Here is a 16,989-nt window from a genome sequence, read left to right as displayed (position 1 = left end):
TACTCTGGTACTTGAATGTGCAACAGACTTACTTCCCACAATGCACTCGGTCGCTGCCATTTTTGTTGTTGTGGTGGGCTAGGAGTAGCTGTACCTCCACATTCCTGGAAAAAATCGGCGTCTCATTGTAGCCTTTGACTTGGCTTTGTCTTGTTTGTGTCTCAACACTTCTTCTACTTGAGCGCAGGAGATAAACGAACCAACATGGCTCAGTACAAAGGCGCGGCCAGTGAGGCTGGAAGAGCCATGCAGCTGATGAAAAAGCGAGAAAAGGAGCGAGAACACCTCGAACAGCTGAAACAGAAGATTGCGGAGGTTTGTAACTTTTCACTCTATATTCTAACGTGTTCATCTGTAACAGTTTAAGTTTATTTGCCCCCCGTGGTTTGGAGATCCATGTAATAACTATATACTATATGTTTTAAACTGAGCAAAGTTAGCTTATTGGCTAGCATGTAGTCTCTAACAGTGATAGCTGCTGTTTCTGTTGTTTTTCCCCAGGACAACATGGTGAAAGCCAACATTGATAAGAAATTCTCAGCTCACTATGATGCTGTAGAGGCAGAACTGAAGTCCAGCACAGTTGGTAAGTGTCATAGCAGTTGCACAGGAATGCTGTAAAAATGCATCCTGTCAATAAAAGAATTGACTGAAGTGTGTGGCATGGCTGTGACGAGAGCAAATTTTTTTTAAACTTAGCATCAACACATATTTAAAGAGTAATAATTTTAATAACGTAAATCCTGATCTAGCCAAATGTATAACTCGTTTGATTGGACAAATAATCTTGATCATCAATTTTTTGTTATTTAAACCTATTTTAGTTAGGAGTGTAAAATAGTATTGATACACTTGAGTGCAGCAATATTGTACTGTGTTATGGTTTATTGATTTCGAGTAACACGAGAGATTCGTGTCAGTGGTTTATTTTGTATTTTTTGTATTGTCCAGGCGTGAGCAGTAGGGGACAGTGTTGTGTATGTTTTGATTTTTTTCCCCCACTCAGAAAGTATCCGTGTGGGCTAGTGTTAATTTACACTGTGGCAATTTTCCTAAGATTATATATAATATAATATATTGGCATATGCCACTTTGCTTGCAGTATCATATTATATTTATAAAGCCATTATACCTTAATTGTGCTATAATTTATATGATCAGATTTTGCCTATATGCACTAATATTCCTTGTCTTTTACATACTGAATCATGTCTTTGACGTTATTATCAGGTTTGGTGACACTGAACGATATGAAGGCCAAGCAGGAGGCATTGGTAAAGGAGAGAGAAAAGCAGCTGGCTAAGAAGGAGCAGTCCAAGGAGCTCCAGCTGTAAGTTGCAGTATGAGTACTTGCTGCCTCACTTTACCTTTCGACTTTTTAATCCTGAACAGATGTGACATTTTTTTGCTTCACCAAAAACATTAATTGCTGCTCAATGCAATAAAAAACACCAGACAAAAGTAGAAAAAGATTCACGACAACCATAAAAATTAGTAACACTGGCTTGTGTCCTGACTTGTGTTTCAGGCTTGTCAATGCTAGCACAGAAAACTGCTGTATTTTATCAAATTATTTATTATTATATACATATATTATTCATCAAATTCATTATGCTGGGCATTAGTTTGATATCTGAAACTGTATGTCTTGTAGATGACTGGTTATTATATGAATTCCATTTTTTTATTCTGCATAAAGTAACTTTAAGACAAAATACACTTAATTCATCCCACAATAGGGAAATTCAATTGCCAGAGCAGCCACAGGAAACAGCAAGAACTTTTATATATTCAAAAAAGCTTTTTTTCCTTCATTGCTTTCATGTAGCAAACTTGAGAAACAGAAGGAGAAAAAACGCAAGGAGGAACAGAAAAGGAAAATAGCCAGTTTGTCATTCAATCCAGAAGATGAAGAGGATGAAGATGAAGATGAGGAGGAGGAGGAGGAAGGGGAAGATGACGACGAAATAGAAGAAGAGCAGAGTTGTGAGTACTGGTGTTAATAATGATCTAGTAGAGCGTAATGACAGTCTTAAATCTGTCAGAGGCATTTAGTGGAAACTAATCAATAGTATTAAATATCAATCAATTAATCAGTCTGTTAATTTAACTTAACAGTTGTATGCCTTTCTCATTTAGATGTTCCAGTTAAGAAGAAGAAACTGGGGAAAAATCCAGATGTGGACACGAGTTTCCTCCCTGATCGAGACAGAGAGGTGATGTTACTATAATTGTCCTATAACACTATGATGTTGTTTACGATGTTTCGTTTTCTGTGTGCCATTTAAAATTGTCTACAGCAACTATGTTTTTTTTATTTTGTTTTTACTCCTATGAGATAAAGCTTAACTGTATCATTTATGTTTCTGTTTTTCATAGCTATTTGAATAACACTATTAGTTCTAGGAATGCTCCTCATACAGTTAAATTAAAATACTGTAACCTGCGCTTTTGTTAACAAGTTACATTTTTTGTGTAATTTATGTTTATCTTGGACTCTACGTTTATGTTGGCCCTCTAACATAAAAATTAAGCTTTTCATCGCATTTTCTCTTTCAGGAAGAAGAGAATCGTCTAAGGGAGGAACTCAGGCAGGAATGGGAGCTTAAACAAGAGAAGATTAAAAGTGAGTGTTGGGACACAGACATACACACACGTACACATTTTTTGTCGTTACTTAAATTAATCAATATATTAAAACTTTATCTGTAATTACAAGCAGACATTCATATCTCAGATGTCTTTTCCATTTCTTCACTCTTGCAAATACAAACATAAATACATTCGCAGCCGTCAGCATAATAGTGACGCGTATCTTTGTCTACAGACGAAGAGATTGAGATTACATTCAGCTACTGGGATGGCTCTGGACATCGTAAGACTGTCAAGGTAAAGTAAGATGAGCTGCAACACTACTTCATTATGGTGATATGCTGTACTTCAACAATAAAAATATATGGAGTATTAATAATTGTCTGGTGGCAATACAAAACCCTGCATAAAGTCATATCCTCATTGTCTTTGTGTGCGTTTTCTCTGCAGATGAAGAAGGGAAACACCATCCAAAACTTCCTGCAGAGAGCCCTGGAGGTCCTTAGAAAGGACTTCAGCGAGCTTAGGTGAGATGTTAAAGCAGCCTGTGTTAGCAACCATGTACTTTAGCTGTAGTCTATCTGCCAGTCATTTTGCAATATAGGAGTTGTACATGCAATTTAAAGCTTTTCAAAATAATATAAAATCAGTTACAAGGGCAGATAGTTCTTTATATCTAATCAGAGTGCTTGTTTTTAAGTAATAAAATGTGTCTCCATCCTTCAGCTTGAGTAATATACCGCAGCTTGAAATTCTATTTAAAAGATACCCAGATTTAATAAACATGTTTAATGTATTTCTTTCAACAATAACTGCAACAGGTCAATATATACATATTGTGTAAAATGATTTAATGTATTCGTTTTATTAAAGTATTTGACAGCTGTCAGACTTGTATTAAAGGTTTTGCCTTCATTAACTTGTCAATGCTGCTGTGTGCACAGCTCAAAGGATCTCAGTTTGTCCAGAAGCCTCAGAGCCGTAAAAAAAGAGGAATACTCATTGTCTGTTCTTTTACTGTGAGAGCAGATCTGCCACTGCACAGACCTTCTGTAGGAAGACCTGATACCAATTAATTAACATTGACATGGTGGTCATTAGGGCATTAAATAGTGTGTTGTGTTCATGATGTTTTTAACAAATTTGATAAACTAATACTTGGAAAGAGTTGTGCAAAGAATCTGTGCATATATAAGCGTCCACCTTTGTATGGTATCGTAGTGTGGATGGAGGTGGAGGTTAGAGTCAACAACAAGTCAGGGCACCTTGACATGTGACCTAATTCTGTTTCTCGTCTATGCAGATCTGCTGGAGTGGAGCAGTTAATGTACATCAAAGAGGATCTGATTATTCCACATGTAAGTACTGTGATTGTGTTACTGAAACATTTATAGAACCACAGCTGTCACCCACATCAGTCCACAACATGCCTTTCTACATGACTCGCAGGAGCAGACTCAAAATAAACTGTCAATGAAATTCTAATTAAATTTAATTTAAATTTTATTTCATTTTACCCTTTAGCACCACAGCTTTTACGATTTTATTGTGACCAAGGCAAGAGGCAAATCTGGTGAGTGAACTTCGACAGCCTTCAAGAGCCTTTGAATTTGATTTTAATAGCTATCACCATGTGCTGCATGTGTTGCCTTTTCTCTGTTTTCCTTCCCCAGGTCCTTTGTTCAGCTTTGATGTCCATGATGATATTCGACTCGTGAATGATGCCACCGTAGAGAAAGATGAGGTTAGATTGGAATTATTCATTAAAATTCAAATGTGAACATGCAGCATTCAGAAATGCTCCTTTGTCTGAAGTCTCATGCAGGCAAAGTGGTGCTGAGAAGCTGGTATGAGAAGAACAAGCACATCTTCCCTGCTAGTCGCTGGGAGCCCTATGACCCAGAGAAGAAATGGGACAAATACACGGTGAGAATCTATTTGCTCAACGTGGGTGTGCTGCATTCAAGGGAGAAAGTTGCTACTTCCTTTTGTTTTTACCCATAAGAGTTTCTCTTTTAAATGTCGTCGTGTGAGGTTGTCATATCAGTTCCAATTAGACTTCCCATGCAGACAGAGATAGAGTCTGTACCTGTATTACAAGTCTAGTCTGGACGTGAGCACTAAACATACCTATCAGAAAATATGAGATGATTTTTGGATGCTGTACATTCCCCTGAAACTCTCGCAGGTTGTAGATATGAACCAAAGTAAGATGTTTAATCGTTGATACTGGAACAAATTGAAAGGAAGCATATTTACCACTTTCCTATTTTGATCATGCTCTAATATAACTTCAGTAGAAACCTGTTTACATGTTCCAGTGTGTGAAAATTCCTCCCACTGGGAAACTGGATATGCAGCATGTTAGTGTCGGTTTGGTTGTTCTGTGAATACAGTCCTCCCAAATGTGGCGTAACTAATTTGTTCTCTATACCAATTTATAACACTACTGCTTTAATTTGTGAACAACTGATTGGATCTAATAAGGGTAAGAAGAAGAAAGGTGGAAAAATCAGAATTCTTTTATGGTAATGCTTTGTATGCTTTGTTACTTGAACCTTATGTGTTTGATGGGTTTGGTGTTATTTCATTCCTTGTTTGTTTTTCAGATTCGGTAAAACGTGCTCCTCTTCGGTCTCCAGGATTCTTGACAGATGTTTCATTGTTAATTTTCTTTTACTTCACTCTATTGTATGAAGACTTCATCACGATTTTATTGGTATTTGAGGTCCTAGTTTCTCCAGGTTTACTAGATTTGCCGATATAACATTTCCTTTAAAACCAGGCCCACCTTCATATGTATATAGATCATAACGTTGTACCACCTGTGCTTAATAAATTGAGCCTGACTATCATCATAAGACACATGTTGTGATTCATTTGTCACTTGATGAATCATGAAGTTTCATTGTTCATTCAGGTACTTATTAATTATGGTATGTGCCTCCTGCTCTGATACCAGGACTGTTAAAACATGCACAGTGAACTTTCTGGCTGAACCTCCATCTAGCCTGAAGGCGCCACTCCCCTCGTCGACTTTCCTCCCTCCTCTTGGGGGCCTGTCACTACAACCTCAGACTGCGCGCTTCACTACAAGCAGAGCAGCTGCTTCTTACAGCTGTTGTTTGGAGAGTCTGGGTTTCTTCTCAGACTCCAGGGTTTGGTGCTTGCAGCTGAAAAATGTCAAGCTGGATGTAGTAGCATGTGGAGGGCGGTTGTTGTTTTGTACCAGCTCCTGGCACTTGTACGGCCTCAGTGGGCTCAGGACGATGTGTCAACAACTGCACAGAACTGTAGTCTGGACTGTGTCAGACAGGTAAGGTGGTTTAACTTTTTATCTATATGTTCAGTGTGCTGCAGGATGACAGTGTGATGGCTGATGGGAGCGCTAACCTGTTTTGTCATAAGCTCGCTGTGCTGCATGTGATTAAATCGTTCTGGCTGCAGTGGAGAAGCTCCATATTAACCACACACACTCCTTTGTGTGACTTGTTCCACGTGATGTCAAATATGACTCCTGACAAACTGGCTGAAGTAGCAGGTCAATAAAAGCTATGGTGTCATGGTGAAGGTCAAAACAAGAGGACGGCGGGCGCCTTTCATGTCAAGGTGGAACAACTCTGCTTTAATACAGCTTATAGTACCATGTCATTCTTTCATCGCACTCTTTCAGGTGGTGCAACAACAAACAGGTGACCAAAAAAACAGGACAGTCTGCTTTGGTTTTACCTTTCTGCGAAAGCAGAAGAAATGAATAAAACCAATAACAAAAAGACTTTACTTCTGAAACATAACTAAATCCTTTGTAAGTTTTTTGGCAACAGGGAGTTTGGCCAACTTCTCAACAGCAAGTTGAGCAAGTTTCCCTCACCCAGACTGTTCGATTTATCTTATTCCATTTCATCTGGTTTGGTTTGTGCAGCTGCTGCTTTGTCGTTCATCTGTTCGACCCTCTTTTGCAAATGCAATATTACAGTGTCAGGTTTGGCACAGATGTCCACTGTGTCAGAGGGATAAATAAGTTACATCATCTTGGTTAAAGATCCAAGGTCAATGATTTGATTTCCTAGAAATTCTTTATATCACTAGAATTTATCATCTGACCACACGTCTACAAGCGCTACGCAGTATTTTAAGTCCTAGATATTTCCATATGTTTTCTTAGATATATCTTCATCTTCATCTTAGATCTGTACATACGTGTAAATGAATATTATTTAGACGTATGTACAGATCTAAGAGAATAATTATTATTTAAAAACTAAAAATGTTTTTATGAACAGTTAATGTAAGTGTTGTAAGTGAACGCCTTGAACCGGGCCTTGTTTATTACAGTCATTTATTACCTTGCATGCAAGAAAGTATTTCAGCTATGGAAAAACTAACCCCTGTTAAAGAACTTGGCAGTTAATTACAATAGTGTGAATCAGCTCACACCGTTCGTGTCTGTCCCTGTCATGCCTGAGGCAATCTCATAATTGCTCCTTCACCTTGTTTTTCCACCTGTTGGGCTTGTTGTTGTCTCCAACTTAACATAGTGTGGTGTGTGTTTATCTCTTCTCTAGTACTCTGTTACAAAGTAGTTCATTTCACTCCATGTGCATCAGTATTAAAACCAATAAACACAGAGACTGTTCAATTATTTTTGCCATAGATATGAGAATGTGCAGATGTTATGAAGTCAGAGATCCTTTCTGCTCCATGCTTGGCTCCTTGTAACGAACATTCTTTGGGTTCCAATGTTTTCCCTTGTGATTGGTTTGATCTCCAAACTTTACTATATGCTAATAATAAGTCACTGCTTTCTATTCTGCAGGGAGGACCTGGATGCCAATACTGCAGGATAAGCTCGGGTGATGTGAAGAACTCCATCAAAGCATTTGGAAGTAAGTCTCCAAATACTACACCAGCGGTGTCCAACCCTAGTCCTCGAGAGCTACTGGTTTTCCAACTCTCACTGCTGATTACCTTGATCAGGTGTGTCAGTTAGCTGCTGTTTGACTAAACACACCTGGCGGAGGTGATCAGTATTAGCTGGAGCAGGGTGAGTGTATAATTTGGCAGCTGTATGATGATGTTTAACTTGCAACTTCAAGGCTTGTGTGGGCGTAACAATTGTATTGTTTGCATTTCACATAAGGAACAGAACACAAACTAACCTCAAAAGAAACCGAACAGGAGACAAACCGGCAGAGCTGCCACAGTAGCAGATGTCAGGTCTGATGGCCTTGATTCAGGAATGAAGTTATGCAGAATGAAATTAACTATTAGGTTTAGGCAAAAACAGTGTCCCAAGCTTTGGACATGTTGGTCAATCTCAGTGAAGGAAGGAGATCATTGTCAGTGTTGTTGTCACCATGGCAACAGTGGCAACCCCCTGACCTTTTACCAATGAGAAATTTGATGTCTTTTCTAGGAATTATCATAACGCAGTGCAAATGTCTAAAACACTGCACCACTGTTTCCTCTCAGGTTGTATTCCATGGCCATGCTTTGAACTGGTAGGAAAAGAAGACCCGCAAATCTGTCAGCACTACGTTCACGCACCAAATGATGTGGAAGTTGAGTTTGTGGATGAGCCAAACCCTGACTCCGACACCATTGTTGTTTCCTGGAAGCCCAGTTACTTTGGTACAGTATGTAGAGTAGTAACTAGAACAGAAATTATATACTCTTGCTTTCTGTAGGCACTATGTTGCAGTAACTGCCTTCAAAAGCCTAAATTAGATGTGACAAACTTTGGTCTGTCATTGGTATAAACATACCTTGTTTTATGAGAATTATTTCAACAGCACGATAAAAGCCTGACTGCTCGGATGGCGGATTAGAGCTGTCCAGTACATGACACTGATTTCTCTGATGTCCTTTTTGTACACGTTGCAGGAATTGCCTTCTTGCGAGGCTTTCAGGTGTCCCTCCAGGCTCTGGGAGGCACCGGTGTCGCCTGCCAACTTTTTCTTTTCAATCGCAACCTCACTCTCCCACCATCACATGCTCATAGGGTAGGAAGTCTTATTGTTTGTTACTAGGTTACTAAGTAGTTAGTGTTAAACCATAGTAAGTTGATATTTTTAAATAGCATGTCAGGTTTAGTGTACAGCAATTTTAAAGAAAACCAATGTCATGACTAAAAGTGTATTTTGCAGGTGTACAAGTCAGACCCTTTCCCCGGGCTCCCCCTTGGGTCCCAGTATGCTGTCACTGTCATGGCTCTACCAGTGCCTGAGGAGTGGGAGAAATTCTACCGCAGCAGGATCTTTTCTACACGCAGTAATGAAACTTTAAATTTTGGGTTACATGTCACAAATGATTTAAAATTTTAGGTAATATGCTGATTATGTTGGTACAGCATGTGCAGAGAAGAACAGTCTGGAGCAATGTAAAACAGGTGAAAGAAGCTGCTTTATCACTTATTCTCTACAATAAACTCCAGTGTTGAACAGTCAAGTATTAAAATATTTTTGGCATGAGCAGCTTTCCAACTGTCTGTTTGTAGATTGGTACCCTAAAAATGTCACGGTGGAGCAGAAAGGGACTAACGTCACTGTGACTTTTAACTTGGCACCTGCAAACCTTGGCATCAGACGCTACTTCTCACTGTGTTATGCAAACAGTAGGAAAATGTACAAAGGCATAACACCTGTGAGTGGATTCATCTAATGCAGCTTAATATTTTGTTTGCTTTCCTACATTATTTTTACTGTATTTCATTTTCATTACCATGGATGCAAAAATATTTTACAATTAACCACTAATTTAATTTACCTAGAATTTCACGAAAAACAAAACTCACCACAGTTATCAGCTTCACGGTCTTCAAGAAGGAATCAATTACACTTGTGAGGTAAAATATTATGTATTTAAGTTTAGAACAAATAATTAAAGTGTACAAAGCACAGATTTCAATCATTTAGTGAAAGTTTGAATTTCTATCTTTCTTGTGCCACAGATTGCAGCTGATGAAATGGATGCGGTGAGAAAAAAGTTCAAAGTTTATGTGACGCACACTCAGAAAGGTAGAGGAACTGCTGCTGCTGGTCTGCACAGTCACAGTGTGTGTGTTTCATCCTTGATTAATACCAAAGAGGAAAGATTTTCTTTGCGCTCAACGCTCTGTTTGACACATGATATATTTGGATAGTTTGGATCGTAAGATGTTTATTTTCTTCATCCTTCATTATTCATTATTCTACATGTATCAGTCCAAGGAATCTTGAACTGGTCAGGTTTTATTTTGGGTCCTTATCTCTTTTTTTCAGGCAATTAATTCCTGCTTTTTAATCATTTTCCTTTTACTGTGTTGTGGCCACCAGGTGTTTTTTCTATCTCTGGTCAGTTCATTTAATCCAATGCAAATTCATCTGCAGATGTTTCCTTTACTCCCTCCGTGGACCTGATTCTTCCTCTGAGCCTGACTGTGGCAGTCCTACTTTCAGCATTCCTTGCTGCTATCACCAAAAAGACATCCACACTGCGGATGATAAAACTTGACATTAAACCAGGTGCAAAAACCAACCAACCATATAAAGTAAAAATAAAAATCTCACTTAATCGGATAAATGCTAAAAAATAGGGATTTCTTTTCATGCATTCAGATATTATAAAGCAAAATAAAGAGACTCAGGAGGAACTGGTGGCACCGGACAAAAGCAGCTTTACTCCTCCTCGTCTTCTGATATGCTACAGCAGCTGTGATGGCCCTGCTCATGTCAATGCTGTCATGCAGTTAGGAGCCTTCATTCAGCAGTACATGGCCACCCAGGTACTGGCCACTACATTTCATGACTTTGATGCATTTACTAGTTTTGTATTATAAATGGTAGGATAATTAAGTAGTCAACATTCACACATTCTTTGTTCTGGTCCAAAGGAACAGTTTACCATTTCCTCCTCAGGTGTGCCTGGACCTGTGGGACTTCCTGAGTGTGGCTGAGGAGGGCAGCATGGCCTGGTACTGTCGACAGCTCAGAGAGTGCGACTTTGTTTTAGTGATCTGCTCTCGGGGACTCAAACACAGGTCCGAGCCTCTAGAGCCACAAGGTGACGACGAAGACGAACAAGCAGCCAGAGAACAAAACCTTGACACTAGTGTCCTCAGCTCTAACGCAGCAGTCGAGCTCATTGGAGCAGAGGTAGGTCGAGCCAAGGCTAGAGGTCATGACCTGTCCAAATACATGGCAGCCATTTTTGAGTACTCCCAGGAAACGGACATACCCATTGAGCTGAGGTTGGTACCTCACTACGTGCTGACAAGTGACTTGCCACTGCTCTTCTCCCACCTCCATGGAGTGCCTCTGCACAGACCAGGAGGGTTTCTGAAGATAAACCACATCACAGAGGAAGGTTTTACAAAGTTACCGGCTGGAGCAGCTTTGCAGGGCTCCATCCAAGAGGCTAGGATGGCAATGCAGGCCAATATTTCTGTGAAGGGTGGGAACTAAAGTCAAGCAATAAATATGCCTTATAGATATAGATAGATATACTTGCTGCTCCCATACCTAGTCCGCTGGAGAATGACTGGTATGCAATCTATGCGCTATTTAGCGACATACAACTACATCTGCCTCAGTGGGGCAGCATCAACTGTGCGCTTTTACCTCATGTTTGTATGCTACACACTGTGTGTGTGTGTATGTTTGTGTTGTGTGTGTAAAATATGCCCAGAAATGTGTTAGGTGGTCACCAAAGGTGCAGCTCGTTTTGACAGGCATTCTCATTATGCGTCATAATAAAGTTAATACCAATTAAAATGCAATTCCCTTAATACCAGAATACATTGGTATGTTTCTGAGTTGCTATATACGAATTTTTTTACCTTCAAGCACCTGAACTTTGCATGCATGCGTGTTTATAGTTATTTAATTTTTTTAATCTTTGAGTCATCCTGTGTTTCATATTATACGTTTGTGTAATATATATTCTTATTCCTTACCAAGCCAATAAAGTAACATTTAAAAGTATTGTCTGTTAATTAACCACAGTTATATTTATCTGTCGTTGACTAGAACATAACCTCCCAAACTGCATGAAGATGCTTTAAATAAATGAATCTCAGCAAATTATAAAATATAATAAACAAATTATAATTTTGATTCCATATTATTAACAAACGCACTAACGCGAAACAAAAGTTACGACGTGATTTCGGTTTAGTTACACGAAGAACTGGATCTGGCAACCCGGATGGTAGCGTCATCGCTGCGGGCTCATTCAGTCGCTCTCTGACAGCGTGGAAAGATGGTGCTCGACTTGGACCTGTTTCGCACCGACAAAGGCGGCGACCCAGAAATCGTCCGTGAGACTCAGAGGAAGAGATTTAAAGATGTTACACTTGTCGATAAACTCGTCGCCGCGGATACAGAGTGGAGAAAATGTAAGCGTTTTTGGTTTGTGTTCAAGGTAGCTAACGTTAGCATGTTGGCTAATGATGCTCGTGTTAGCGTAGTGTTAGTGTGTGGAGACGAGCTAACGCCAAACTCAATTTTAAGAAGTCGTAGTTTTTACTTAACCTTGGAAAATAGCTAATTATTGTGTCCTATGTGGGACAAACAGGATCATATCTATTTCTAGGACCTTGTCCTCTATTCGGCGTATTGGACTTTTAAATACCTCTACACAATATGTTTTTATAATGAATATGCTTGGTTATGCTAATAGGATCTTTACCGTCGGTCACTGCAGTGAGCAAGTGTTGACTAACGCTGTACTGCAGGGGAATGAGTCATTTCAATAACATTAAATTAGAAAATACATTTAAGGTTGAGCATTGTGCATCATATTAAACTATTTATACATATTGTTCCTCAGGGAAGATTATTTCAGTCAAATTTAAGAACACATTACACAGGTTAATTTAGAGCAAGATTTGAAGGTAGTTTGGAAGGGTATAGCATGCTAATGTTAGCGTGTCTAGCTCAGTTTAGCGAATCGACATGAGCCATATGGTTAAACGCCACGCAGTTGACGTCGGCGCAATAACTTAATTTACCCAATGTTAGAATTTACACCCAGCGAGCACTTGTTAGCAACCTGTAGTGTAATATGAAGGGTTGGCTAACCTTAATACTGTGTTAGCTTAGCAATGCCGGGTAACGTGCAATCTGATGCAATCCCAGCTGACGATGAGAAGTCTACCTCGCCCTGCAGTGTAACTAGTTACAGTGATTGATCCACGTTGATGGGAGTATTGATTTTATTTGTAAATTGTTGCAACGGTTCAAGAATTACTTTTCGTTTATTTACATTTTTATCATCCTACGTGTGCTGGTTGTTGTGACAGCACCTGCCACCACGCACACCACACTTGCCACTGCAGCTCATTCACGCAGACTCATAGCCTGGTTTATTGATCAGCAGACTCGCTGTGATCTCCCCCATAACAGGCCGCTTCACTGCAGACAACCTCAACAAAGCAAAGAACCTCTGCAGCAAGAGCATTGGTGAGAAAATGAAGGTAAGTAAGCAGGCCTTGTTCTCCACAGTTTTTCAGACTTGGGAAGCTGTTTTGAAAGTTTTAGCATTTAATTTTGTATTCCTTACACATTGCTCTGTTGTTGTTCTTTATTTAGAAGAAGGAGCCAGTTGGGGATGATGAATCTTTACCTGAGGAGGCACAGAACCTGGAGTCTCTAACAGCTGAAACGCTATCGGTATGATGGTGTGCTCTAAGTGATAAAGAATCAGAATCAAGACTTTGTTTCATTTTAGGGTTCTCTTTTTTTGTATCTCTCTGTATTTGTAAGCCTACATTGTATCTCTGCATTTTTCTGTCTCAGGCATTGACAGTAACACAAATCAAGAAGGTGCGTTTGTTGGTGGAAGAGGCAGTGTTGAAAACTGACAGTGACAGGATAAAGCTGGAGGCGGAGCGCTTTGAATACCTGAGGGAAATTGGCAACCTTCTGCACCCTTCTGTACCCATCAGCAATGATGAGGTGGGTTGAAGACTCATATTATCTTTAGCAATTAAGTGGATCAATCAGTGGACCAAAAGGTATAGGTTTACATAAATCAATAGTACAGATTTAGTAAATATTATATGCACATAGTTTCTAATGTATGTATATTTTCTGCTGTCTTTTTTAAACTGCCTCTACTATGCTTAATTCAAGGTTTTTGGTTTATTTTTGAGGCTCCACTAATGCATATACACAAGTTTAAAGTGTTATTATCCCTCTGTATTGTCATGCCTCACTTTTTATATTTTCATATAACAGGATGCAGACAACAAAGTGGAACGTACGTGGGGTGACTGCACTGTCCAGAAAAAGTACTCTCATGTTGACCTGGTGGTCATGATTGATGGTTTCGATGGAGAGAGGGGGGCTGTAGTGGCTGGGAGCAGGGGATATTTTCTGAAGGTGAATTCAATAATAAGTGCCAACATTTATGTATGGACATGGATGCGAAACACAAACAATACTTACTTAACCAGGAGATCCGTTGATCACGTGTTACTTAACACTTCTGTTCAGGGGCCGCTGGTGTTTCTAGAGCAGGCTCTTATCAATTATGCCTTGAGGATCCTCTACAGCAAGAAATACACCATGCTCTATACTCCCTTCTTTATGAGGAAGGAGGTCATGCAGGAAGTTGCCCAGCTCAGCCAGTTTGATGAAGAGCTTTACAAGGTACAGAGTCTTACACTACACAACAATGCCACCTTGAGGTCTAACTTTAAAGAACAGAGCTGCACATTTCAACTTAAAAAACACAGTTGCTGCACTCACAATTTACGTCCCTGCAAGTCAAAGTAATATAAATGAGTTTTAAATCATTCTGCATAAATTTATCCTATCACATCTCAAGGATTGCAGTCAATTTCTGGATTTCTACAATCTGTCATTGTTTTTTTCCCCCTCATTTTCTTCATGTGTTTTATATCAGGTCATCGGTAAGAGCAGTGAGAAATCAGATGACAGCACGATAGATGAAAAGTATCTCATTGCCACCTCTGAGCAACCCATCGCAGCCTTTCTGCGGGAAGAATGGCTTAAACCTGAGGACCTGCCTATGCGATACGCTGGCTTTTCTACATGCTTCAGACAGGAAGTGGGCTCCCATGGCCGAGACACCCGTGGCATCTTCAGGGTGCACCAGTTTGAAAAGGTTAGTTCAATACACTTTTGGTTCAAATAAATAAATAGGCAATTCTATAAAAATCTGGAATACTAGCGAATGGCAATGCGTCAAACAATTTGAAAGAAAACAATCAATCTGTTTACACAAATTACATCAAAACTGCGTAATGAAAACTATTTAAACCTGTTATACTTTTTATTTTCCTTAATTATACAAATTGTAACTCGTGTGGAGCTGATCCATCATTATTTTTCTTTTTGTCATTGTAGATTGAACAATTTGTCTATGCCTCTCCACATGACGGCAAATCATGGGAGATGTTTGATGAGATGATTGGCACGGCAGAGGAGTTCTACCAGTCTCTAGGAATTCCTTATCGCATTGTGAACATTGTCTCTGGTAAAAGAAACACAAGCACATACTGAAACTGTTGCTATTGCCTACGTTTTGAGCAGTTCAAGTCAATATTAAATATTTTATATTGAAAATTTTTAAATTGATGTATCCCTTTTGGATATATCTTGCTTTAACTTCTCATTACTACATCTTATCATAGGTGCCCTGAACCATGCAGCCAGTAAGAAGCTGGATCTGGAGGCCTGGTTCCCAGGCTCTGGCGCTTTCAGAGAGCTGGTCTCCTGTTCAAACTGCACGGACTACCAGGCGAGACGCCTCCGCATCCGCTATGGCCAGACCAAAAAGATGATGGACAAGGTGAGGATGCTCCATTTCAACACAGCTATACATCTCAACAAATAAGTCAGATAATAAAATATGTTTAATAAATCAAAAATAACACATTTTACTTATCTATCAAACATCAGAACCTTGATTTAGATATTGGCTGTTTCTGTAATCAAAACTCTCATAGCACTAATGCAACCTCAGCTGTTGCAGAGACACTGATGCAGTTCCAATGAGCTTTAGCTTGTTTCTTTTTTTCATTAATCAGAACCATTTAACCTCTCTGACATGCTAGTTAGTCTGAAGCTGCACACACTAAACATGCTTCACCTCCTGTATGTTTTATAGGCAGACTTTGTGCACATGTTGAACGCCACCATGTGTGCCACCACACGTGTTATGTGTGCCATTCTGGAGAATTACCAAACTGAAGAGGGCATCGTTATTCCAGAGAAGCTCAGGGATTTCATGCCCCCTGGTAAGCTGTGCTGGTGTTGTGTTAGTAATATCAACTGATAGCTCAATGCAAACATATTGGCATGTACTTATGTGTCTAGAAAGACATATCAATAATTATTTTTAAATCTATTTTAACTTATTCTTCTTCAGGTTTAAATGAGATCATTAAGTTTGTCAAGCCTGCTCCTATTGATCAAGAGATGTCAAAGAAAGCAAAGAAACAGCAAGAAGGAGGCAAGAAGAAAAAGCAAGGAGGAGACCAGAACTTGCCTAACGCCATGGAGAACATGTCTGTCAATGACTCCTAGACTCAGACATGATGATGGCATTACTTCACCAGCCTCACAGATAGAAAGTGATGGAATATAGCCTCATGTAAAATAAAATATAAAATCAGTTTTGAGTCAGTGGGGAACTCACACAAACGGTGACTTGATCTAAAGGCTTGGCTCTATCCCGTCTGTCTGTCTAAATGGATGGTGATATTCATCGCCAGTGTTTCTCCTCATTCTTATAAATCTCCACACAAAAAGGGAGAACTCTGTCCTCCTCCCACCCACAATGCACCTCAGAGTCCACTTCCAGCTGTCTGTCATGTTCTCTCATCTGCCGCCACTCTGAGCCTAAAACAAACGGATTCCTATGTTTGATCTGTCTTGCTGAATGTTCATGTCTGGCCTCATTTCCACAGCAGGTAGTTATTTCGGTTAGGGCACTTACTGGTTGTATACAGGCATATATTTGCATCGTTGAAAGCTGTGGTTTGTTTGCTCTCCTATACAACTGTTGGAAATTTTTTTCCTTTGGGGCTTGTTAAGAATAAAACCTAAATTTCTTCTCATGTCTGAAATGGCATTAAAGTATGGAACTTTAAAATATGTCTCAATAAGTGTGACCATGCATTTTAACATCTGTTTTAGGCTCATTTAACATGACCATTTTAGACCTTGTTCCTTAAATATCATTGTCAACCGTAATGCAGCTCATTAGCTTGTGATGGAGACACTGACCTTGTATGCACTTGCAAATTTAGATCTCTCTCTACAGTATATGATTGAGCACTGAAGTGGCACTCGCTGTAAACAAATAAATAGTTGATATGGAGGTTCTTTTTTGTGTCTGTTTTCTGAGTGTAGTTTTACACAATTGCTTATTTATAAAAGCCTGTCATGT

The 16,989-nt window shown here is 39.4% G+C and overlaps 3 protein-coding genes across 3 annotated transcripts; all 3 read left to right on the top strand.

Annotated features, from left to right (window-relative positions):
- The first annotated feature begins 49 nt into the window (after nucleotides 1-49).
- On the top strand, nucleotides 50-5,453 carry fam50a (family with sequence similarity 50 member A). Its single transcript, XM_029156278.2, has 13 exons — nucleotides 50-315; nucleotides 502-586; nucleotides 1,231-1,330; nucleotides 1,829-1,986; nucleotides 2,140-2,216; nucleotides 2,560-2,626; nucleotides 2,828-2,889; nucleotides 3,043-3,119; nucleotides 3,896-3,950; nucleotides 4,117-4,165; nucleotides 4,266-4,336; nucleotides 4,408-4,518; nucleotides 5,202-5,453. The coding sequence occupies exons 1-13, from the start codon at nucleotides 205-207 to the stop codon at nucleotides 5,208-5,210; spliced, it is 1,032 nt and encodes a 343-aa protein (XP_029012111.1). The 5' UTR covers nucleotides 50-204; the 3' UTR covers nucleotides 5,211-5,453.
- Nucleotides 5,454-5,664: 211 nt separating this feature from the next.
- On the top strand, nucleotides 5,665-11,552 carry si:ch211-207e14.4 (interleukin-17 receptor D). The gene is made up of 12 exons (XM_029157423.2): nucleotides 5,665-5,908; nucleotides 7,409-7,478; nucleotides 8,065-8,223; nucleotides 8,476-8,594; nucleotides 8,739-8,862; nucleotides 8,942-8,980; nucleotides 9,089-9,234; nucleotides 9,362-9,436; nucleotides 9,542-9,608; nucleotides 9,960-10,094; nucleotides 10,188-10,354; nucleotides 10,488-11,552. The coding sequence occupies exons 1-12, from the start codon at nucleotides 5,795-5,797 to the stop codon at nucleotides 11,031-11,033; spliced, it is 1,761 nt and encodes a 586-aa protein (XP_029013256.1). The 5' UTR covers nucleotides 5,665-5,794; the 3' UTR covers nucleotides 11,034-11,552.
- A 223-nt stretch (nucleotides 11,553-11,775) lies between these two features.
- On the top strand, nucleotides 11,776-16,920 carry sars1 (seryl-tRNA synthetase 1). Its single transcript, XM_029157132.3, has 11 exons — nucleotides 11,776-11,965; nucleotides 12,975-13,045; nucleotides 13,161-13,241; nucleotides 13,368-13,526; nucleotides 13,809-13,952; nucleotides 14,067-14,222; nucleotides 14,479-14,700; nucleotides 14,943-15,072; nucleotides 15,230-15,387; nucleotides 15,706-15,835; nucleotides 15,967-16,920. Exons 1-11 carry the CDS (start codon nucleotides 11,830-11,832, stop codon nucleotides 16,122-16,124), a joined length of 1,545 nt encoding a protein of 514 aa, XP_029012965.1. The 5' UTR covers nucleotides 11,776-11,829; the 3' UTR covers nucleotides 16,125-16,920.
- The last annotated feature ends 69 nt before the right edge of the window (nucleotides 16,921-16,989 follow it).

This window comes from Betta splendens, chromosome 7 (genome assembly GCF_900634795.4).
Source record: "Betta splendens chromosome 7, fBetSpl5.4, whole genome shotgun sequence".
In the NCBI taxonomy this organism is placed as follows: domain Eukaryota; kingdom Metazoa; phylum Chordata; class Actinopteri; order Anabantiformes; family Osphronemidae; genus Betta; species Betta splendens.
The sequence above is the reverse complement of the archived record's forward strand: the minus strand, read 5'-3'. Positions and strand labels throughout refer to the sequence as shown.

Excerpts from the sequence above, each read along its gene's own strand:
- fam50a (XM_029156278.2), top strand. The coding sequence starts at position 205 with ATGGCTCAGTACAAAGGCGCGGCCAGTGAGGCTGGAAGAGCCATGCAG. Across the intron at positions 316-501 it reads TGAAACAGAAGATTGCGGAG|GACAACATGGTGAAAGCCAA; the intron begins GTTTGTAACTTT and ends GTTTTTCCCCAG. Across the intron at positions 3,120-3,895 it reads AAGGACTTCAGCGAGCTTAG|ATCTGCTGGAGTGGAGCAGT; the intron begins GTGAGATGTTAA and ends TCGTCTATGCAG.
- si:ch211-207e14.4 (XM_029157423.2), top strand. The coding sequence starts at position 5,795 with ATGTGGAGGGCGGTTGTTGTTTTGTACCAGCTCCTGGCACTTGTACGG. Across the intron at positions 8,981-9,088 it reads TCTGGAGCAATGTAAAACAG|ATTGGTACCCTAAAAATGTC; the intron begins GTGAAAGAAGCT and ends GTCTGTTTGTAG. Across the intron at positions 9,609-9,959 it reads TGTGACGCACACTCAGAAAG|ATGTTTCCTTTACTCCCTCC; the intron begins GTAGAGGAACTG and ends ATTCATCTGCAG.
- sars1 (XM_029157132.3), top strand. The coding sequence starts at position 11,830 with ATGGTGCTCGACTTGGACCTGTTTCGCACCGACAAAGGCGGCGACCCA. Across the intron at positions 13,527-13,808 it reads TACCCATCAGCAATGATGAG|GATGCAGACAACAAAGTGGA; the intron begins GTGGGTTGAAGA and ends TTCATATAACAG. Across the intron at positions 15,073-15,229 it reads CATTGTGAACATTGTCTCTG|GTGCCCTGAACCATGCAGCC; the intron begins GTAAAAGAAACA and ends ATCTTATCATAG.